At 42.4% G+C, this 23,474-nt stretch overlaps 2 protein-coding genes across 2 annotated transcripts in view; one reads left to right on the top strand and one right to left on the bottom strand.

Moving 5' to 3' along the window:
- The window catches only part of TRMT1L (tRNA methyltransferase 1 like), a 29,054-nt gene extending 12,706 nt beyond the window's left edge, over nucleotides 1-16,348 (bottom strand). The window contains exons 1-6 of the mRNA XM_063298425.1: nucleotides 16,179-16,348; nucleotides 13,200-13,352; nucleotides 10,989-11,099; nucleotides 10,118-10,231; nucleotides 3,214-3,278; nucleotides 722-851 (exon numbers count right to left, since the gene is read on the bottom strand). Of these exons, the coding sequence (XP_063154495.1) occupies nucleotides 722-851; nucleotides 3,214-3,278; nucleotides 10,118-10,231; nucleotides 10,989-11,099; nucleotides 13,200-13,352; nucleotides 16,179-16,296 (691 nt within the window). The 5' untranslated portion in view covers nucleotides 16,297-16,348. The remainder of the gene's footprint in view (nucleotides 1-721; nucleotides 852-3,213; nucleotides 3,279-10,117; nucleotides 10,232-10,988; nucleotides 11,100-13,199; nucleotides 13,353-16,178) is intronic.
- Nucleotides 16,349-16,654: 306 nt separating this feature from the next.
- SWT1 (SWT1 RNA endoribonuclease homolog) overlaps nucleotides 16,655-23,474 on the top strand; it is a 44,855-nt gene continuing 38,035 nt past the window's right edge. The window contains exon 1 of the mRNA XM_063298427.1: nucleotides 16,655-16,933. The gene's annotated coding sequence lies outside the window, so the exon portion shown is untranslated. The remainder of the gene's footprint in view (nucleotides 16,934-23,474) is intronic.

Genomic DNA, 23,474 nt, shown 5'->3' with positions numbered 1-23,474 from the left:
AGTTGGGGGGGTGCTACAGTGTGGCGCAAAGGGTTAGGGTAATGGAATGGCGTGCATGGCTTGAAGAACGGCGTAAGGCGGCCTGGTGCGGCCAGCAGCTGCCTCGCTTATGGCTGTGCATGCCTCGTTAGCAGCAGGAGTAAAATGGCAAAGGTCAGCTGGGTGCAGCAGAGCCTGTGAAGCACAGGGTCGTGGGGGCAAATGGGATTTTGTGCAATTGTGCTGGTATGGCTGGCTGCAGTGTGGGGCTTGAGGCTGCATTTCTCAGTGGCAGCGGTGGCACTGGGTCCAAAGTCAAGGCCTAGGAGTGATGGCAGCTGGCTGAGACTGCTGAAAGCCCCAGACCTCTATTTCAGCCCCAGACCCAGTGCTGCTGCTGCTGAGTGCCACTGTACATGGTGGACAAAATGACATAAATCGGGGGGAGACAGGTGGGTGGGGGGAGCTGCAACGCCCTTTGTGGTTGTAAGTGTGGGTGGGCTGCCAAGCTCCTGAATTCTGAGCACATGACTGCAGGGGTGCTGCAATGATCGTAATTTCGGGCATGGGTCGTAAATCCATTTTTTCACCACCGTCGTAATTTTGAACGGTTGCTGAATGAATGCTCATTAAGCGAGGACTACTTGTATTCTAATTTTATCATATATTCAATCTATGATACTGAACAATCAAAATAATGAGATCTTTATGAAGGAAAAACAGGGATATGTTAACTACTTACTTGAAGTAAACCTTGATTCAGTTTCCCCTTTATGTACATGTCGTTTAATATGTCCTATCATATCGCTTCTTCGGCTAATCGTTGCTGAACAGATAATACAGTGATAATGGGATCCCATTTTTATGGATATCTGTAACACATAATGCCTACAAATTTAAAGTTCAATACATGCTTTTATTAAAGTTATACTGTGTCTGTGTGTTATTATTAAAAAAAAAATAGGAGCCCTAGATAAATTGCCCTAAGAGTGTTATATTTTAATCTTTAATTCAACAAGAAAGTTTAATTAAAATTAAGATACCTTTTGAAAATTGTATTAATTTGTTGCACTCAAAAGATATACTAAAGTTTAGACCAGTCGTCTTTTTTAAAGGTGACACTGCTGGAATACTGCAATGCATTCTACATAAAATATGCCTTTTAAAGTAGTTTAGAATGGAAATTCCAGTATCCAATGAATTATTAGTGAGTAAAGCAAGAATACTTTATCATCTGTGGAAAGAACTGCATTGGTTCTCAATTTGTTTCTGGGTGCAATCTAATTATTTGCTATATGACTTAAAGACCAAAATGGTGTGAGAAACATGATTGTGCGCTTCCTTTTTTCTTACATGATTCTCCCTATGCTCTGAGATCACCGACTTACATCCTTGGCTTATATATTACTTCAATTCCCTTGTTTATCTGAAAGCCTGAGAGGGATAAGATGAAAATCAGTATCAGTATTGCTACTTTCATTATATTATTCCCTTCACATTAGTGTGACTTTTAAGACAAATATATCCATCCGTTCTTCTGGTGATTAAGGGAAGAGAGAGTTATCACTGTCTTTGATTATAAACTGAAACATCATTCTCTGTCTGTCTGTCTGTCTCTCTCTCTCTATATCCTTTCAATTGTGTCTGATTCTCAGAGGCTGCCTGGATGAGTCTCTGCAGTTTTCTTGGCAATTTTTTTCAGAAGTGCTTTGCCATTGCTTCCTTCCTAGGGCTAGAGAGAGTGACTGGCCCAAGGTCACCCCGCTGGCTTTGTGCCCAAGGCAGGACTAAAACTCACAGTCTCCCCGTTTGTAGCCTGATGACTGAACCACTACGCCAGACTGGCTCATTCATACACACACACATTCCATACTCGGATATTTCTCTCACAAACCCTATAATCCAGACTTCTTCTTTGTGCTTCTATAGTTTCTGACCCAACTATATTAGAATGAGATAAAATTACTGGGTACTTTTATTGTCTGCCTACCATCCTCACTTACATCATAACTCTACTAGATAAAAACAAGTCCTATACCTTTTACTGCTACAGGCTTCTAGATAGTCTGCTGTAAACTTATTTTCCACTTTTCTCAAGTTACTATTCATATCACGCTAAAAGGAATCATTTTAATAGAAGAGCTCAGGGTTATACTGTGGAGTCCATGGTGCTCTCTGAGCTTGGTTGTTTGCTTGCAGACATTTCAATACCCGACTATGTAGCATCATCAGTGCGAGAGAGTCTGGGGTTTTCTCTCTGTTAATGTACAGTAGCTTGCCCAGCCAGTGTTGGTGGGGGTGGGGTTTTTTCCTTGTTAGTTTCTTGATTAGATCAAGTACCCACACAACTTTATCAAAAAGTGCCTGACCACCCTACCCACTACAGCACAACCAACACAAGCTATGAAAAGGATAACACTGACATACATCAAAAACATCTCAGAAACAACCATCAGACTATTACAACCACACGACATCACTGTAGCACAAACCAACTAAAGCCCTCCAAAGCATCTTAAGCAAACTAAAAGACCCAGCAGCCCAAGAAGAAAAAACAGGAGTTATCTACAACACACAGTGTAAGGACAGTAAGAGCCACCATGTAGGACAGAGAGGCAGAAGACTAGCAGAGCTCATCCACAAACACCAACTAACGGTCAGAAGACACAATGAAAACTCCTTAATCCCACAACACATGGACAGACTCAACCATAGTTTGAACTGGGAAACTGATCATCCTAGACGAAGCGAAATCCAAAAATGCTAGGGAAAGTAGCTATAAACTTATAGGTAGCATGCATTTCCCTTATATTTTATTTATTTATTTATATTTCAAATTTTGTCACCGCCAATCTCCCTCAAAAAAGGGACTCTGGGCAGTTTACAATAAAATTAAAACTAAATGCAGATTAAAATACAATAAAAACAGTACCTCTTAAATATAAATATAAAATATATTCAAAATACCTAATAACAAGCAAGCATTCTGTCACTTACCAGGCAAAAAGGGATACAAAACCAAGGTATTAATTTTATGTTGTAAGTTGCACATTGTTTATAGGGAAGAATAGATGAAATATAGATATATAGGTAAGAAAGATAATGTCTGAAAGGAAAGATTTTTGCCCCTGTTAACTAGGGAATTCAAGTTTAAAATTAAGAGAGATGAATGTTAACACATAACTACAATGGAATTATTCATAACAACAATTCATAGAGCTGAATCGCTGTTACCTGGTCTCCTGCAACATTTGGTTTCACAGGACGGCATGGCAAGTCACAAATGCACATTCTGTAGCCTGAAATTTAAAAAAAAAACATTAGACACCAATAAATGATTACTCAGTTTTCAACACTGCATCATACATATTCTGAAAGTTCTATCTTGTCAAACCAAACAGTTTAATTTTAACTTCTTGAAATGTTATACACGAGAAATTAAGTGTAATCACGATTAGTGATGCAAATTTCCTAATCTGAGATGTGGGGAGAGGAGGTTGTTGCTTCAAATCGTCTCCAAGGACTGTGCATCCACATTTTTAAAACAAGTGCCTAATAATGTAAAGCTGATAAGTGGGAGAAGGCCTATTTTAACACAAGTACAGTTTTTCTCATATACAACATCAATGTATGGCAATTAAAGAATTAACCAATCCATAAAATCCCTTTGAGTCAATCAGGAAGTGCTCTAAAGAAGAAAACTAAAGAAAACTTGCAGAATAAACTGTAGGTGGTTGGAAATGATGGAATGTCCCTTTATAATGTAAGGAAGAGCTCACTGCCCCTTTTGAGGAAAGAAATTATAGTTGATGGGGTAGCAGAAAAAGGAGGAGAAAGCTCAAGTAGGGCTTTCTTCCAATCTCGCTCTAGTGAGACAAATTCAGAAAACTTGATTTGTAATTGAAGCCAAAGTTTTGGTCAAAAAGTCAAAACATTAAAGCTGTTTATGTGTAGGGACAAACTAACTATAAATCTGATTGGGATTAGGATTTGATTTACAATATTCAATAAAATTACCACAGTATCTTGTATCATTTTAAGACTTCAGTACATTATTGAAGTCAAGTTGATAGCTAATTATTAGTAGCCAATATAATTTGAATCTAATGTGACATTGATGCATACTCCCAGAGTTTAGTTTGCCACTCTCCTATGGAAAGAATTAGATGTGATTTCCAATAAAAAGTTATCATGTATAAAAGTTGTTATCATGTATAAACAATATATAACAAAAGTTGTTATCATATATAAAGCTAACTCAGTATACCTTGTGGGAATATAAGGTTCGGTGTTACAATTTTTTCAAATTTGATCAAGTCTTTAAGTATTCCCCCTTGTTTTTGTCATTCCTTTCGAACTACACTGCTTATTTGGAGATACTGAAACCAGTAAGGTGATTCTGACCATTCTGAAGAAAGAATCTCAAAAGATGAAATCTTTGTTTTGTTGATAATTAGGTCTTGCTGTCTATACGAATTAACATCTCTTCACTAGTCCATTTTTAAAATACATTCACCTTCCTGAAAATAAATATTTAATACTGAAGCAAGGGGTGTGAAGTCTGGACTAATTCCTTTTCTTTGCTCATCACATACTTCAATGTGCTGCATTTATCTGACCATATAAAGTTAGTTATTTGTCTCTGCCATTTGTTTAATATCTTATCTTCAATTTGTATTGAAATCATTTGAAATATGAAGTTAAGCCTTAGTAAAATATTCATTTTTACTGCTGTTATTCTTCCTAGCCAGGACAGTTTTAGCTTTGTCTTAAAATGTCTATCATAAAATTTTTCCAGATCTATGAATGATTATTCTTAACTAAATCTTGTTTGGGTTTTTTGTAATTAAATCCCCAGTACCTAATCTTTTTAGGTAAAGGTAAAGGTTTCCCTTGACATTAAGTCCAGTCGTGTCCGACTCTAGGGGGCGGTGCTCATCTCCGTTTCAAAGCCGAAGAGCCGGCGTTTGTCCGTAGACACTTCCGTGGTCATGTGGCCGGCATGATTAAATGGAACACTGTTACCTGCCCGCCGAAGCGGTACCTATTAATCTACTCACATTTGTATGTTTTCGAACTAACAGTAGTATTAATCCCTGTTATTTGCTGCAGATGTTGATTTTCTTCAAGTAAATACCATGTAATCATCAGAGTCTTGTTCTTATTAATCCGGTATTCTGATACCAAGCCATTCTGCTGTATATATTCCATTATCAATTCTAGAGAATCCCTTGGGTGGGTAAGTGCAATACAACATCATCTGCATATAATTTTAGTTTATGTTCTTGATTTTTAAGCTTATTTCCTATTTTTTTGTTGTATCTTATTTGCCAATAGATCGAATGTCAGCAGAAATAAGGGAGAAGGGGCAACTTTGGCTTGAACCCTTTGTTATAATACATGTTTGTGATAAAAGTCCATCGACCCTCCCTCCCTCCATCTATCAAATTTGTCACCGCCCATCTCCTCCCATCAGAGGGACTCTGGGCAGTTTACAACAAAGGTAGCCGATTAAAACAGTAAATATAGAATACAAATACAATATATAAAAATATAAATACCATTAATAAATAGATATAAAAATAAGAATAAGAGTAAAATCTAAGTGGCAAGATTTAATTCAATCCATGTGTGAGAGGAGCACTGTAAGGTGTCATCCATCCCCATGCGAAGCTACTCCCTTCTCCGCCCCAAGCAAGACAGCAGAGCCAAGTCTTCAGGTTCCTCTGGAAGGCCAGGAGCAATGGGGCTAACCTCACCTCTGGAGGCAGTGTGTTCCACAGGGCGGGGACCACTGCAGAGAAGTCCTACTTCCTGGACCCCACCAGATGAAATCCTCTTACAGACGGGATCTGCAACATGCCCTCTCTGCATGATTGGGTGGGATGGGTTGATGTAATGGGGAAGAGGCGGTCCCTCAGGTAACCTGGCCCCATGCCATGTAGGGCTTTAAAGGTGATAACCAACACCTTGAATTGGACCCGGAAGCAAACTGGTACCCAGTGCAGCTCACGTAGTAGAGGTGTTATGTGTGCCAATCTAGGGGCACCAAAAATAACCCATGCGGCTGTGTTCTGGACCAGCTATAGCTTCTGGATACTCTCCAAGGGTAGCCCCACGTAGAGCACATTGCAGTAGTCTATGTGGGAGATAACAAGGGCATGAGTGACTGTTTGAAGGGCTTCCCGGTCCACGAAAGGGTGTAACTGGCACACAACATGAAGCTGCACAAAGACCCTCCTGGCCATGGCTGCCACCTGCTCTTTGAGCAGGAGCTGTGAGTCCAGGAGGACCCCCAGATTACACACCTGGGTCTGTCTGGGGCAGTGCAACCCCATCCAGAACTAAAGATGACAAAATCCCGGATATGGAAGAGCCATTAACCCACAGCCACTCCATCTTACCAGGGTTCAGCTGAAGCCTGTTGTTCCCCATCCAGACCCCCAGAGCCCCCAGACACTCGGAAAGGGTGGTCACGGCATCACTTACTTCACTCGGGATGGAGATATACAATTGAGTATCATCAGCATATTGATGATACCTCATCCCATGGTGACAGATGATCTCACCCAGCGGTTTCATGTAGATATTAAAAAGGAGTGGAGAGAGAACCAAACCCTGCGGCACCCCACAAAGGAGCAGACGAGGGTCAGACCTCTCTCTCCGTATCACCACCAATTGGGACCAGCCCTGAAGGAAGGAGGTGAACCAGCACAAGACCATGCCACCCACTCCCAACTCCCTGAACCGCCCCAAAAGGATACCATTGTTGATGGTATTGAAAGCCGCTGAGAGGTCAAGAAGAGCAAGGATGGATGCACTGCCTCCATCCCGCTCCTGCCAGAGGTCATCCATAAGTGCGACCAATGCTGTTTCTGTCCCATATCCAGGCCTGAAACCTGACTGAAAGGGGTCTAGATAATCCGTTCCATCCAGAACCCTCTGAACCTGTAATGCCACCACTTTCTCAACCACTTTCCCCAAAAAGGGGAGGTGGGAGACTGGACGAAAGTTGTCCAGAACAGTACGGTCCAGCGATGGTATCTTGAGGATGGGGTGCACCAATGCCTCCTTAAAGGCAGCCGGAAACACCCCCTCTCTCAAGGATGTATTAACCATCGCCTGGACCCAACAACATGTCACCTCTTGAGCTGCTTTTACCAGCCAGGAGGGGCATGGATCTAGATGGCAAGTGGTGGCATTTACTGTCCATAGGATCCTGTCCACTTCCTCAGGTCCAACAGGATCAAACTGTTCCCAGATAACTGGGTAAGTATGTTCCCCTGGTATCTCTCCAGACCATGCCTCATGCTTAGAGTCCAACTTGGAGCAGATTGGAGCGATTTTATCCTGCAGATGCTCAGCAAACTCCTCTGCACAGCCCTGCAGGTGGGTCACTGAGCCCACCTTCCCCAAAAGAGATTGAGTAATTTTAAACAGGGCCATCGGGCGGTATTCTGTGGACGTGATAAGAGTGGAGAAGTATTGACGCTTCGCCACTTTTATTGCCACAAGATAGGTCTTAACGGCAGCTCTGTGTTTGGTCGGATTCGGTCCTCGTCTTCCTCCAGCAGCGCTCTAGACATCTCTTAACCCTCTTCAGAATCCTCAACTCCTCCATAGATCATGGGGAGTGTCAGGTTCAATGGGGCAAGAGAGCTCACACAGGTACAATCCTGTCCAAGGCTCCAGCCACCTCTCTATTCCAGGCAGCAGCCAGGGCCGCCGCTGGACCATGCAGCAAATCCTTGGGTATAACCTCCAGCTCCTTCTGAACCTGCTTCGGGTCCATCAGTCGCCGGGGGCGGACCAATCGAATGGGTCCTGCCTCCCTGCAGAGGGGGGTGGCATAAGAGAATCTCAGGGCCACCAGGGCGTGATCTGATGATGACAATGCGGCAGCTGTAACTCATCCCTCAGATCACATTGCCACTGCTCTGACAAGAAAACCAAGTCCAGGGTGAGGCCACTATCTTGAATTGGGTCTTGAATAATCTGGGTAGGCCCATGGCTGCCATGAACTCCCGAACCGCCTCCAAGGCATGCCCCAGGGACGGCAGGTTGAAGTCCCCCAAAACCTTAAGTCTGGGGAACTCTACCGCCAACACTGATGCGGCCTCCAGGAGCTCAGGCAGGGATGTTGCTATGCAGCAGGGAGGCTGGTACAGTAGCAACACTCCCAACTGTTCTCAGGAGCCCAACTTGAAAAACAGGGTCTCACAGCTGGCCATTTGTGGAGCAGCGCCCCGAAGGCCTCTAGAGACTCTCGGATGACATCAGCCACCCCTTCCCCCCTGCCCTGGGGTCTCGGCTGGTGCCATACTGTAAACCTGGCCGGACACATTTCTGAAAGGGGCACCCCAACTTCAGGGCCCAGCCAGGTCTTGGTAATACACGCCAGGTCTGCCCCCTCCTCAGTAATCAGATCACATATAAAGGGGGCTTTGCTATTAACTGACCTGGCGTTGAGTAGCAGCAGTTGGAGAACAGGGCTCCTAGGAATCTGCTGACCAGGGCCTGGGTCTGAGCGCAGAGGGCTGGAACATGCCACCGGTAACAAACACTGGGGGCATCTTCCCTGAAGACGGCCTGCCCTCCGGCTCCCATCATAGCATCCCCTACCCGTCTTATCTTGGCTTCTTGTTCTTGGACACTCCTTGATCTCTCGGTGGCTTTCAACAGTTCTCACCAAGGTATCCCAGGGAGCCACCTCCCTGGGTTTGGGACTGGGGGCACCGTTTTACAGTGGTTCTCTTCCTTCCTCCAGGGCTGGTTCCAGTTCATGTTGATTGGGGGGGAGAGATCATTCCCTAGGCACCTCCTGTGTGGGGTGTGACAGGGTTTTATTTTCTCTCTCCTTCTTTTTAACATCTACCTGAAACTGCTAGGTGAGGTTATCCAGTGATTTCAGATTCTGTATCATTAGTATGTTGATAATACCCAATTATATCTTTGAACTCCAGGCTGGCTAAGTGAGGCTGTTGAGGTTCTGTCGCAGTGCCTGGAAGCTGTGTGGGTTTAGATGGGGATTCTCACTTTGACTTACCAAGACTGAGTGGCTGTAGGTGTTTGGACTGCCCAGATCTGGGGAAATTCCATCTTTGATATTGGATAGGGTGGCACTTCCCCATTCAAGGGTGGTATTTATTTATCAGATTTTTATCACCGCCCATCTCCCCCACACGGGGGACCCTGGGCAGTCTTCCTGGACTTACAGCTCCTCCTTGATGAACAGGTGGCAGCTGTGGCCAGGAACGCCTCTGCACAGCTTCATGTAGTATACTAGTTGTACCCTTTCCTAGATTGGGGGGCCCTCCAGACGGTCACTCGTGCCCTGGTCACCTCACAGGTTGACTACTGCAATGTGCTCTACATGGGGCTGCCATGAAGACCACCTGGAAGCTTCAACTGCCTCGGTACCCATGTAACACCTCTGCTGAGCGAGCTGGACTGGCTGTCAGTTTGCTTCTGGGTGTAATTCAGGGTGCTAGTTGCTACCTATAAAGCCCTATATGGCATAGGACCAGGTTACTTGAGGGGCTGCATGTCTTGTATAGCATCTGTCTGGCCAATCTGATCTGGCAGGGTTGGTGCACTCCAAGTTCCTTCAATCAAACAGTGTCATTTATTGGGATCCCAGAAGTGTGCCTTCTCTGTAGCAATGCTTTCCCTCAGGAATGAGGTTTCCCGCAAACAGCCCCCACCCTATAGGTATTTCAACCCTGAAGCCTGACTCTTCATCCAGGCCTTTAGTGAGTGGGATTGAATCCCCTTTTTCTTCATTCCCATCTGGGTTTTGTTATCTCTGCCATCTTTGTTCCTTTTTGTTACATGTTCTTTTCTTGTTTAAAATGTTTTTCTGTTATTTTAAAAAGCAATAAAAAAAATAATTAAAAAAACTACTATCTAAATCCAGCAACTATACCCATTCATCTATACAGTCTTCTGGGCTTCAACCTTACTGTCCCAATGGCTGTGGTTAAAGCCAGCTCTTCTCTTCTCTTGAACTCTGACCATTAAAAATTAAAGAATGCCCCTGTGATCATTATGTTTGACTTAGAACATGAATTACAGAGAAAAGCTAACAATTGTCATCTAATTGCATCAGCATTAATAATGACGTTTTAGCTATGTTTACCTTCAAATTCAACAGACACTTTCCAATGAAGATTCTGAAGGTGGCGCTGGAGCTTGTGAAATTTACAAGCTTTGAACCTCTCTTCAGGACATAATGGGCAGGACTTCTTGTTATCTGTAATTTAAATTAGACCAAAATAAAAGGGGGGAAATGCAATAACCCAATCTTTCAGTTTTGAAATAATGAAAACAATTGTTTGAAGTTTCTTTGGCAATGTACAGAAGTAGTAATTCCATCTCAACTCAACAACTTGCAATCAAATCATTAGTAGCTGAAATGTGTTAGAACCTTACTTGCTTTAAAAGCCATGATTTATGGTTTAGTGTTCAACTAGTGTTGAAGTATCTGAGATCCAAGACTGAAGTAGAAATCTTCAATCTTTCCTTCACAAGATTAAGATAATCTAAGGTTACTATAGAGATAACTAACATATCATCATTGTGCCTACTCACAGACACACTTTTCTTTGTTCCTTTCCATGCTGTAAGCATTACTACAGATAACTTTGCTCCCATCTTCTTCTGTGAAATGAACTGCATCTTCTCACTTGGACCTGACAACAAGGACACAACTGCAGGTATAGCCCTACAGTGATGTAAGCAAAATGATGCTTTTTTTTTTCTTAAAATCTTTTATTTGCTACCACTTAAACAATTTGTTGTAATTCTTTACACATATTGCCTAGACTCATAACCATCACTGATGCATGGCTGTTTATCTGGCTCCCATTTTATGGTCAATAACATAGTTTTCTCAGACTTTCTCAGTTCTCTGTAGCGGTATACCAAGCTAAGTACCTGTCCAAGAACCGAATGCCACAAGCATTACGTTTCAATCGTTAGTTGTTTACTTCTGGAGATTTTTTAAATACCTGCACGTTGTTGGCCTTCATTCTTGGAATCGGAGGAAATTAGGCAATCTTTCTGCAGATGAGCCAGTTTTTTTAAATCAGCAAGGGTCCTCTGAATTGAAATATGTTTCTCTAAAATAAACAATTCAAATTCAAATCAACAATGCAAAGGCTGTGTATGTATATATATACGCACTAAACATAATCAAGTACAACTTTCAAATAGCTTTCAGAAGTCTGGAGTTTTTGTACACTGCGTCTCTCAATCAATCCTCTGTTCCTATGTTTACCTAATCACCTTGCCTATTATGTTCCCATAGCTCTGCAGTAGTACTGTATTACTCTTTCCCCAAACAAATCCAAAAGATTAAAAAATCATTAAAAACCTCATAGTAAATTTCCACTACAACTCATACGTTGACCACATATTTACAACAGCATTAAAATAGTACACAGAGTTTGAACTGGAATATTTGTGGAGCTCATCAGGTAAATCTGAGGGTGTGTGTGTGTGTGTGTGTGTTTTTCCTGCTGAATGGGGAAGATGTTTGCTCACTTGCTATGCAGCTTACAATCTACGGGAAGGTCTTACAGCTGCAGCTGACTATGGGTCAGGTAATCAGCATTCATCAGCCAACAGCTCAGTCCCAAGCAGATACAGTTGGCAATGAGTGACTAAAAGAGTTAACAGGGACAGGGGAGTTTGTACGGAGGGATGACGGGAAGGGCACACTGACTTCCAACCTCCAGAGATTTAATGTCAAGGTAGGTTTAGCAACTCGTGAAGAAGCCAAGACCCCAAATTCTGTCAACATATAACATGAGAGCTCTCTCTTAGGTCAAACAGTTCATAAAGAAAAACATCATGTTACCAACAATAATTACAAGTAGTCTTCACAATTGTAATTGGGACTGGAATTTCCATCACTAAGTGATGTGGTTCTAAAGCACAATGTCATGTGACTGCACTGCTTAGTGACAGCAGTTCCTGGTTACCATTGTTAAGGAAGGACCGCAGGAATCGTTAAGCAAGGACCTCATGTGATTGTGACTTACAACGTCCTGCTGGCCTCCCTATGGGCTTTGCTTGTGGGAAGCCAGCAGAGGTGGTCACAAATAGTGATCACATGACCCTGGAACGCTGCAAGGGTTGGAAATTTGGGCCAGTTGCCAAGTGCCAGGATCACAATCATGTGACTGTGGGGGCACTGCGACGGCCAGAACTTCAAGGTCTGGTCGTAAGCGCCACTTATTTGGTGCTGTCGCAAGTTTGAGCGGTCACCGAACAAGTGGTCATTAAAGAAAGACCACTTGTAGTACAAAAAAATTTCCATGCCATGTGTGAATTTATACATTTCCATTGGTTGCCTTTTTAAAAGCAAAAGTGACTATTGGTGTTCTCACCATCAGTGAAGCCAGGAAAAAGCCATCACTCCTCCCAAAATGGGGAGCAAAAACTTGAAAGCAAAGAATTTCCTCCATGGAATTAGAATAAGTCTTAAGCTCTGGTTTCTAGTGAAAAAAAGGTTAACTCTTTCCTATATTTTTGGCTCTATTTTCAGTGACAAAGAATAAATAATGTATTTTGGCTTTTATGTCTCTTTGGGCATAATTTGGAAAGCCTGGTGCTGAACATTTACTAAAAGGTATATATTTAACTGGGACAAAATCCCAGTGTATTCAATAATAATGTATTCATTATTAACTGTATTGGGATTGCATAGGGTGTTTCATTGGCTGGCTGAAGGCCCAGAACCCCTCTCTAGAGATTTGGGTAATTTTATGATACATCAGAAGAAGTTCAGTGCCGCTGAATTTTGGCAGTGGCTCTGGGGGCTGCATTCAAGATGTAGTATGCTGATCCATGAAGGTATATTTTAATAAATTTAAACTGAGGTTAGGAACCAATGAGTTGTAGGTAGCATATTCCTGACTAACATTATAAGGTTTTGTTAGAGTGGTGTTACACTACTACTAAAGTGGTAAGCAGTCACCTCCTTTGAGGTCTGATCTCTAAATCTTGAGAGAAATACATATGAGCATACAAAGAATTCACACCTTTGCCCGAGGCTGTAATATTTTGCAACATTATCAATCAGAGGATGTATGCCATCTTATGCCCTTTATCTATGCATTTTTACTAATTTGTAAAAGATAGATTGGCAGAATGAAATTTCATGTCCTGTAAACAACCCCACATAAAGCAAAGTTTTCTGTATTATCTTAGCAAACCTTGTGGAGATTTAGATGATGCATCCAGTAGGTTACTCTTAAGATCTTCAATGGAACTTTGCTCTGTTTCTTTCATTTTGGCATTTATATCTTCACTAATAATTTCTGTATCTTGCCTGGAGCTATCAGTTTTTTTGGAGACATCCATCCCATCTACAGAAAGATAAAAAACCAAGATTATAAGGCAAAACAATATATATTAATTAGCTGCATTATTTTCTGTGTAAATATACTACCATATTCCAATTAGTATATACGCAATGTAAGAAAGTGTGAGATAAAAGATAAATTAGACCCATTAAAATTAAGAAGAGTTTAGTAAATGCTAGCTTTAAGCAAGTTCTTATTAACCAATGACCCACTGTTACCAAGATCTCAAGCTAACTTGTAAACCCTGGTTAAGATGGGATCTGGTTAAAACTGCTCATTCCTGAGAATAGCACAAATGTGATTTCTAGCTGGCATAGGAAGGAAATGAAATATATGTTCTCATTTCTTGTTCTTAATTTCGTAATTGCGATTAAAGATTTGAAAACTGATCTTTGCACAATTTTTCCTTCTAAGGACACTAGGCAGTAAGCTGACCTTATTCACCACTGCAGTGTAACAGAGAAAAATAATATTTCGAATGGGCAAGACTCATATACAATCAATATATAATATACTATATAATTAATAATATACACACACACACACACAAATGCACAAACCAACCAGCATACTTTAAAAAATATCATTTCAATGATTTACTATCCTTCACTGGAAAAGCCCAGGGCAAGAACCACATGGACTCAAAGATAATTAAGTTATTTCGTGAATCCTCAATTCCATCTATATGATGCCCAGAAAATTTGTGGCCCTCCAGATGTTCCTAAACTACGATTGCTAGCATCCACCATTACTAATTCAACAGTACTGATGACCACTAGGTCATACAGGCCCAAGAAGTTGTTCAGGCTTCTGTTGGGTTTTCCTCATTCACTCACATGAGGCTGTTCATGCCAGTTTGCCTCCTCAAAAGATTTAAATAAAAGATGCAACCTTTATTTATTACAATATCTAAGATTGTCAGATTAAGAATATGAAATTCTGGAAGATCTCAGCTATTAGGTCCCTGAAACCATTTGCCTTCTGTGTACCTCTCAGTATCCTAAGGTAGTGTTCAAAAAGAGAACGTGTACTTCTTAAAATCTTCAGATGGTTTTAATGAACTCAATATTTCTTCTTTGTACCGAAAGGTCACTTGGGCAGTCATAAAACAATCAGTACATAAAAAAATCTCAATGTTTTGGCCAGGAAGCAAATCTTAAATACTGTAATAAACAGATAAAGTAAAATGGACATATTTTTCTTACAAAGGAAAAAGACAGACAGACTTTGATCAATCAAAATAATTAGACATATTTGTCTGGGCATAAAGCAGGACAGAATAAATTTAGAAGACATGTACAGTACATATAGGAGGAGAGCAAATCTATTTCATAAAAATACATCCCTCAGTCACCCAGTGGGACAGAAAATAAAATCTAAAGGATAAAAGAAGAATTTAATGCACATGTTACCATATGTATCCAGCAAAGAAAAGGCAATTATTTTAAAAAGTGTTTGCTTGGATAAGGACGTCTTCTATTTTCTTGGGCTTTGATTATCCTTAGTGGGTTGGAGTTTAGTTTGAAAAGAGTGACTTTGTGATTACCCCCCTAGGACTATAGCAAATGTGGAGTCCTTGGTGCTCTCTGGGGTTGGTTGTTTGCTTGCAGATGTTTCATTGCCCAACAAATGATTCAGACAAATGTTTAACTTAAGAAATATGGTGAAAGGAGAAGATCCAGAAAGCAAATAGATAAGGATGAACAAAGGTTTGTTTCTATGGATCCAGATCTAGCTTTATAGGAGAAAGCTCCAGGTGCTGCATATCCCTCCTGGGTCCAAGCTGACAAGAGACTGAGAAACAGCTGGCACTGAACATGGAGATTTCAATCTGGCAGTGCATGAACAATGAAGTTCTGAAATTCCCAAGGGAATTACTAATGCGGGATTTGTTTGCCTAGGGGAAGGATCTGTTTAAACAATAGAGTCCTTAACCCCAACACTCCCCAGAAAGGAAGCAGCAGAGGCAGATCAGGGATGCTCCTAGACTTGATGACTGCAGTTCAGAAACAGAAAGGCAGGCAGCTGATGGTTTGCTGGGCTTTTCCTAGGAGCCTTCACTAACTAATCAGGCCAGATGGCTCTTGGATCTGGCAGACAGCATCTGGCACTAGCTGGAAGGAAGGTTTTCCCATTTTTGCTGAGATAATCCCTTCTTGACAGAATCCTGCATGAAGGAATGCACCACCCCGACTCTACTAATGGCTTGGGATTTACCTGTTTTATCCTTTACTGTAACTAAGAGGGGGTGGGGTGGGGGAAGAGAAAACTGGGAGGATAAGAAGAGTCTCCGGTCAACGCTTTCTTCCAACCTAAACGGAAGGAATTCCCTGCCAGGAACATCGGGAGCCACCTCAAGCCCCTTTGCTCAAGAGGGTATCCTGTACCCCAAGGCACGTTTTACGTGCCATTAAACGCTAATGAAAGAAACAATGGTTTTTGCAGTAACAACATCCCTCTGGGAGGAATGAACTGCATTCATGCAACAGCACCGAGGCACAACTGGCCGAGGGCCCGCAGCATTTCTCTCTTGCCTTTAAGGAGACAAATAGTGGCGTCCCCGCACACAGTGGCATTGCCTTCCCCCACTCCAAATCAGTTCACGCCGATGCCCCTCCAGGGCCCTCAAGAAAGGCACCGCCTGGAAGCCAGGAACCCTCTGACCGACGTGCCCAATCCGAAAGTGGCTTCGAACCGTCCAAGAAGGCTCCGCTCAAGCAGAGTGGATGAGGAGAAGAAAGGCCGGCGGCAAATGCAGTCCCTCCCCTCCTTCTCCCCATGGCAAAACCCTCGCCCTGCACGCGGTTCCTGCCCCTTCCCTTCACTCACTGAGCGTCTCTGCTGCCTCCTTATCTTCCTCCTCCTCCCTGCTTTCCGAAAGTCTCCCTTCCTTGGGGGGCGACGGCGGGGGTTGCAACAACGGCAGCGGGGCGTCCTCAGTCGCCATCTTCCCCACAAAGCGAAGTTGACGAGGAGAGGATGACTTTTTTCCCCCTCCTCCGGCTCAGTCCGCGCGCCGCTCAGGAGCGATCCCTTGCTGGCCAAGCCGTTGCCGTCCTACTGGACCGGAAGAGCAAGGCTACAGCTCCGAGACGTTTGGCACCCCTAAGGACTACATCACCCAAAGCCCAACGCGACTCTTGAACTACAGTACCCAAAATGCCGCCCCACGGAATGCAACACGCTGCATTTTGCTGTGGTGTACGCTCAGCTGGCGGTAGGCGAACTACAGTACCCAGCATGCAACTCGACAGGGGGCAGTGTTTATGCCGCAAATGCATCCGGTTAGAGTGTAGGGTGGAGACCATCTGGCTGCCGGAAGGGTCGCTTTTATCGTAAGAGAAGTCTTCGGGGGCGGAGATCGGTGCCGGAGGCGTTAGAGGGAAACAAGCCGCGACGAATGGCCAGTGCTTTTTCGACCGGAGGTGTTTTTACGTTACCGCGAGAAAGACGCGTACAACGCGCGGGAGAAGCGTTTTAAGGAGCTAAAATGATTTCTCTGGAAAGGCTGTCGAGGCTCCGGGAATCTTGATTCGGTGTGCGCGTGCAAGCGGGCCGACCCCCACTTCCCTGGAGGCCACGAGGTAGGTGGGTTGAGTTCGGTTTCACTTGTTGTTTGAACCCAGCGTTACGGTTCCTCTGACAAACGCCGGTCAAAGCAAGACTGGTTCAGCAGCGGAGCTGCGTTGATTTACCTTGGTACTGCCTGTGCTGTTAAGTTGACGAGCAGATGGGAGAAGAAAAGTATTTTAAAAGGGATGCAGTGAAATGTAGGAGCTGAAAACCAGCCGTCTCCTGTGCTGTGGTAATCAATTTGGCTGATTACGATACTGGTTGCTGTGATCTTTTACTGATATCAGCTTGTTGTTTATTCGTTTAGTCGCTTCCGACTCTTCCTGACTTCATGGACCAGCCCACGCCGGAGCTTCCTGTCGGTCGTCAACACCCCGAGCTCCCCCAGGGACAAGTCCGTCACCTCTAGAATATCATCCATCCACCTTGCCCTTGGTCGGCCCCTCTTCCTTTTGCCTTCCACTCTCCTTTCTCCAGGGTGTCCTGTTTTCTCATTATGTGGCCAGAGTATTTCAGTTTTGCCTTTAATAACGTTCCCTCAAGTGAGCAGTCTGGCTTTATTTCCTGGAGGATGGACTGGTTTGATCTTCTTGCAGTCCAAGGCACTCTCAGAATTTTCCTCCAACACCACAGTTCAAAAGCATCGATCTTCCTTCTCTCAGCCTTCCTTATGGTCCAGCTCTCGCAGCCATATGTTACTATGGGGAACACCATTGCTTTAACTATGCGGACCTTTGTTGTCAGTGTGATGTCTCTGCTCTTAACTATTTTATCGAGATTTGTCATTGCTCTTCTCCCAAGGATTAAGTGTCTTCTGATTTCGTGACTTCAGTCATCATCTGCAGTAATCTTCGCAGCTAGAAATACAAAGTCTTTCACTGCTTCTACATTTTCTCCCTCTATTTGCCAGTTCTCAATCAAGCTGGTTGCCATAATCTTGGTTTTTTTGAGGTTTAGCTGCAAGCCAGCTTTTGCACTTTCTTCTTTCACCTTCATCATAAGGCTCCTCAGTTCCTCTTCACTTTCAGCCATCAAAGTGGTATCATCTGCATATCTGAGATTGTTAATGTTTCTTCTAGCAATTTTAACTCCAGTCTTGGATTCCTCAAGCCCAGCATGTCGCATGATGTGTTCTCTGTACAAGTTGAATAGGTAGGGTGAGAGTATACAGCCCTGCCATACTCCTTTCCCAATCTTAAACCAGTCCGTTGTTCCATGGTCTGTTCTTACTGTTGCTACTTGGTCGTTATACAGATTCTTCAGGAGGCAGACAAGATGACTTGGTATCCCCATACCACTAAGAACTTGCCACAATTTGTTCTGGTCCACACAGTCAGAGGCTTTAGAATAGTCGATAAAACAGAAATAGATGTTTTTCTGAAACTCCCTGGCTTTTTCCATGATCCAGCGGATATTGGCAATTTGGTCCCTAGTTCCTCTGCCTTTTCTAAACCCAGCTTGTACATCTGGCAATTCTCGCTCCATGAACTGCTGAAGTCTACCTTGCAGGATCTTGAGCATTACCTTACTGGCATGTGAAATGAGTGCCACTGTAATGATTGCCTATTCCAATAAAAGGAGTCTCATCAGTAGTTACTAGAGAAAACTAATTTATTGAATGAATAGTATGCAAAGTACGAAGAAAGCTGAGAATGAGCAAAAGCGCGCCAATTACAAACTTAAAAAGCCTTGCTCCTGTTGCAAACCCTCCCCTCAGGCTAGCATAGCAACCACCCACCCCAGACGCTAGCAACCGTTAGAATCGGCCTGAGAAAGTAACCTTGAACAGCAGAGATAACCCAAACATACATTCCAGAAGATCACAAGTCAGCACAAAGGAAATTTACCAGCGTGGCCAGGCAGGCACGCAACTGCAGATATGACATGTGAAACGTTACGAGGAACCATAAACATTGGAACGGGAACATGACAGCCACTGTTCGATAGTTTGAACATTCTTTAGTGTTTCCCTTTTTTGGTATGGGTATATAAGTTGATTTTTTCCAATCTGATGGCCATTCTTGTGTTTTCCAAATTTGCTGGCATATAGCATGCATTACCTTGACAGCATCATCTTGCAAGATTTTGAACAGTTCAGCTGGGATGCCGTCGTCTCCTGCTGCCTTGTTATTAGCAATGCTTCTTAAGGCCCACTCAACCTCACTCTTCAGGATGTCTGGCTCTAGCTCACTGACCACACCGTCAAAGCTATCCCCGATATTGTTATCCTCCCTATACAGGTCTTCTGTATATTCTTGCCACCTTTTCTTGATCTCTTCTTCTTCTGTTAGGTCCTTGCCATCTTTGTTTTTGATCATACCCATTTTTGCCTGGAATTTACCTCCGATGTTTCTAATTTTCTGGAAGAGGTCTCTTGTCCTTCCTATTCTATTGTCTTCTTCCACTTCCGCGCATTGTTTGTTTAAAAATAATTCCTTCTCTCTTCTGGCTAACCTCTGGAATTTTGCATTTAATTGGGCATATCTCCCCCTATCACTGTTGCCTTTTGCTTTCCTTCTTTCTTGGGCTACTTCTAGTGTCTCAGCAAAGAGCCATTTTGCCTTCTTGGTTTTCTCTTTCTTTGGGATGTATTTTGTTGCCGCCTCTTGAACAATGTTGCGGACTTCTGTCCATAGTTCTTCGTAGATAGGGTCTACTAAGTCCAGTCCCTTAAATCGATTCTTCACCTCCACTGCATATTCCTTAGGAATATTAGTGAGCTCATATCTAGCTGATCTGTGGGTCTTCCCTAATCTCTTTAGTCTGATCCTAAATTGTGCAAGAAGAAGTTCGTGATCTGAACTACAGTCAGCTCCAGGCCTTGTTTTTACCGACTGTATAGATGTCCGCCACCTTTGGCTGCAAAGGATGTAGTCAATCTGGTTTCGGTGTTGTCCATCTGGTGAAGTCCATGTATAAAGCCGTCTCTTAGGTTGCTGGAAGAGAGTGTTTGTTATGCAGGGTGAGTTGTCTTGGCAAAATTCTATCAGCCTGTGTCCTGCTTCGTTTTGTTCTCCCAGGCCATGCTTACCTGTAATTCCAGGTGTCATCTGACTGCCCACCTTAGCATTCCAGTCTCCCGTGGTGAAAATAACATCTCTTTTAGGCGTGTTGTCCAGTAGGTGCTGCAGATCCTCATAGAACTGCTCTACTTCAGCTTCTTCAGCATCTGTGGTTGGGGCGTATATTTGGATCACTGTGATGTTAGATGGCTTGCCCTGAATTCAAACTGAGATCATTCTATCGTTTTTGGGATTGTATCCAAGCACTGCTTTAGCCACTCTACAATTAATTATGAAGGCTACTCCATTTCTTCTGTGGTCCTCTTGTCCACAGTAGTAGATTTGGTGGTCATTTGATGTGAAGTGGTCCATTCCAGTCCATTTCAGTTTTCCATTTCAGACCTAGAATGTCTATCTTTAATCTTGACATCAGCTTACAGCACTTATTTACCCATTTTAACAAAGGCTGTGGATATTTGCTCTTTTATTTTTGATAGCCATTTTTAAAGAAAAGAGCAAACATCTACAGTCATTGTAAGAAAACATTAATGTCCATGGCTGTTCTCCTCTTACATCTTTAACATCACACATAGAAACATAAACAGGGGAAACTTTTCAGCCCACGGACTAAAACAATTTAAAAATGTGAGACTTTTATATGATGATTTCCTTTTAAATTGCAAGACGACTAGTGGTAAAGTATAGTACAGTATATTTATGTTGAGGTTCAGATGGTATAGCAGAATAGAGCTTTTACAGTGGGAGAAAACCCACTGCTATCCCAGTGAGTAACACAGTTTTGTTTAATCAACTAGAGGTGGCTTCCTTTTCCACATTTAATTATTTAATGGATGGTGGGGGTCCTGAGTGGTCAGTATGAATATTGTTATTTTCTCCAATGCTCAAGTAAAGCAATTTTCACATGATATGCTGTTTGTAAACTAAACTGGTGTAAAATGTTCTGCCCCACTGCTGATCCTTATCCTGCAAGTGTTCAGGTTTGCTGCCCTATGGTGTTGTCCTGATTTAAAACATACAGAACATGTTAAGCAAAGCATGAAACCCTCTGACTTGGCTGCCCTCCACCTTTCTCAGTGAGAAAACATCTGCCAATCACAGCACTGCTGTGCCTGGCAGATAATTTTAATAATAATAATTTATTAAACTTGGATGCCACCCGACTCTGGGTGGCTCAGAACAGCCAAACCAGGAAATTACAATAAAATCAATAAAAAAAATAAAAAATAAAGATTAAAAACAAACCAGAAGAAGTTTTTGACAGATGGGTAGACCCACTGTCAAAACCTAGTACCAAGACAGCTGATCTCTCAGGTGAGGAATACAATGTTTGTTAGGATATGTTTGTGTCACGGTTAGTGGCAAATGAGGCAAGATTTCCATATCAGAAAGTCAGAATACTTGTAATGGGTCATGGAGGCTTCTGCATTCATTTTCTCCCAATAGTATAATATGCCACTTAATAAGGTATGTCTTCCTTTTTCTTTATTGATCCCCTTTCTCATCTCAGGGTTAAGATATATAGCCTGTCCTTCCATTTATGCAGTTTACAGTGGTGCACAGTTTCTACCACTCTGCCAAAAGCAAAATCTAAGCCCAGCAACATTGCCAGAATATGTATTTTGCTTCTATAGTACTCTCGTTTAAAGGGAAGAGGGATGGAGGACATCTCCCTCTTCCTCTACTGCTATGGATAGATAGAAATAACGTATGGAATCAAACACCGGACCCAAAGCAAACAATCACCCTCCCTGCAATGTTTATTATATAAACAGTACTTATGGGGGGGGCACCAAAAGGATAGTGAGAGCCACACCTCCAAACAAAAGAGATGCACTGATATTTATACATTTCAGAAAAGGGGAAAAATGATGTATTCATAAGTAATAGATCTTGGGTTACTTCCTGCCCTTCTGTTATCGACCATCTTCAAAGAAAACAATTGTCTTAGTGAGAAGAAACAGATCAAAAGGAGGGGGGTAATTTAGGGTGCCAAATGCCAAGAAGACCTCTTTCCTTGGCATCTGGAAGACAGGTTCAAGGGTTGCCATGAGAATGTTCTGATAAGATTTATGACAGGCTGGTGTGAACTAGATGATAAGCCAACTCTAAGGCTATTGCAAATTCCTTATGTTTCAGTTTGATTTAAAACAATCCCATTCATCTGAAAACTTACTTTCCTCACAAATGTAACTACAGTTCTCCCTTTGAACAGCAAACCCTGTCTTGCTGCAGACTGTTCTGAAGTTGCTGGTTCCTTATTTGCACAAAGACTTCAGCTGTCAATTCAGTTGGGGAAATGGATGTAAACCTGAAGCTGATAGAATGCTATGCTTAAAATTAAACTTAGAACTAATTCTTATTGTATATCTTTGTAACTGGGACACTCTGCCTTTAAGAAACAAATAATTGTCTTAGGCATAATGCATGACAAACCTCAGATCTGAGCTGTTGCCTCCCACAGTTAGCTATAGCCACCCCAAATCATGCAGCCACATATCTAACAGACTGACCTGGAAGTGATAGGACTGCATCTTTCTGCTCCAATGGTTTTCATATGTTCAGGTCACCATAATTATCATGTGGCATAGCCATATCTTGCTCAACGTCTGTACAAATTAATAAGTAACAGAATAGCTGCATCTCAAAATAGTTTGGGCAACCCCAGTTTGTATACCAACATATTCTGGAGATTGCCCTTGATATGATGGGGTTGCATCTTCTCCAGCTTCAAATTTTCATATACTCATGGCATCACTAACTATGGCGTAACACATTTCCATTGCTCAAAATAGTAAACATGAATAAGTAAATGAGTTTCTGACTCCCAAAACATATTTCAGCTGCTCAGAGTCATAGAACCTTAGGACCAGCAAACTCTTCTCCATGTGATGGGACTGCAGTTTATCCATCTCAAAGCTTTCTGTAGGTACATGGCATTTTTAACAACTGTGAACCATAGCTGTCTTATACAAAATAAGTAGAAAAGAGTAAGTAAATATGCACCATCTGTAGAAACATAGGAGAGCAGATTCCATCCAATCAACAAATTCTCCCAGTTGTAATGTTTTGCTTAAGGTTCTTTGCACAGACCAAGAGAAATATATATTTGAGTCTCAGCGAGAATGTGAAAAGCTTTCATACTTGGTTTATAAATAATAGTTCTATATGCATTCATATGGCTAGCAACACTGGTTAACTTGTACCCTTCCAGTATGATTTGAAAGGGAGTTCATTAGGGCTGAGCATTGCTTGAGGTTGAATTCTAAAAAGGTGCTTTGAAGCCTGTGAGAGTGCAAACAAGGGAGTTAATGACTCTTAATGCAGCTGCATCTTTTCCTGGGATCACACAGCTTGCCTCCTCAGCTGCTGTCCAGTCCTAGAAAAAAGGTACAGCTGCTTTAAAGAGTTGCAGGTAATGTAACATTTGCACTCCAAAGTGTATTTATAGAATTGATTCCAAAGTCCCACACAAACCAAAAGATTGTGTTTTCTCATTGCTCTACGTCCCTTCAATACTAAGCACAGGAAA

Source organism: Candoia aspera, chromosome 3, assembly GCF_035149785.1.
Source record: "Candoia aspera isolate rCanAsp1 chromosome 3, rCanAsp1.hap2, whole genome shotgun sequence".
Lineage (NCBI taxonomy): Eukaryota > Metazoa > Chordata > Lepidosauria > Squamata > Boidae > Candoia > Candoia aspera.
The sequence above is the reverse complement of the archived record's forward strand: the minus strand, read 5'-3'. Positions and strand labels throughout refer to the sequence as shown.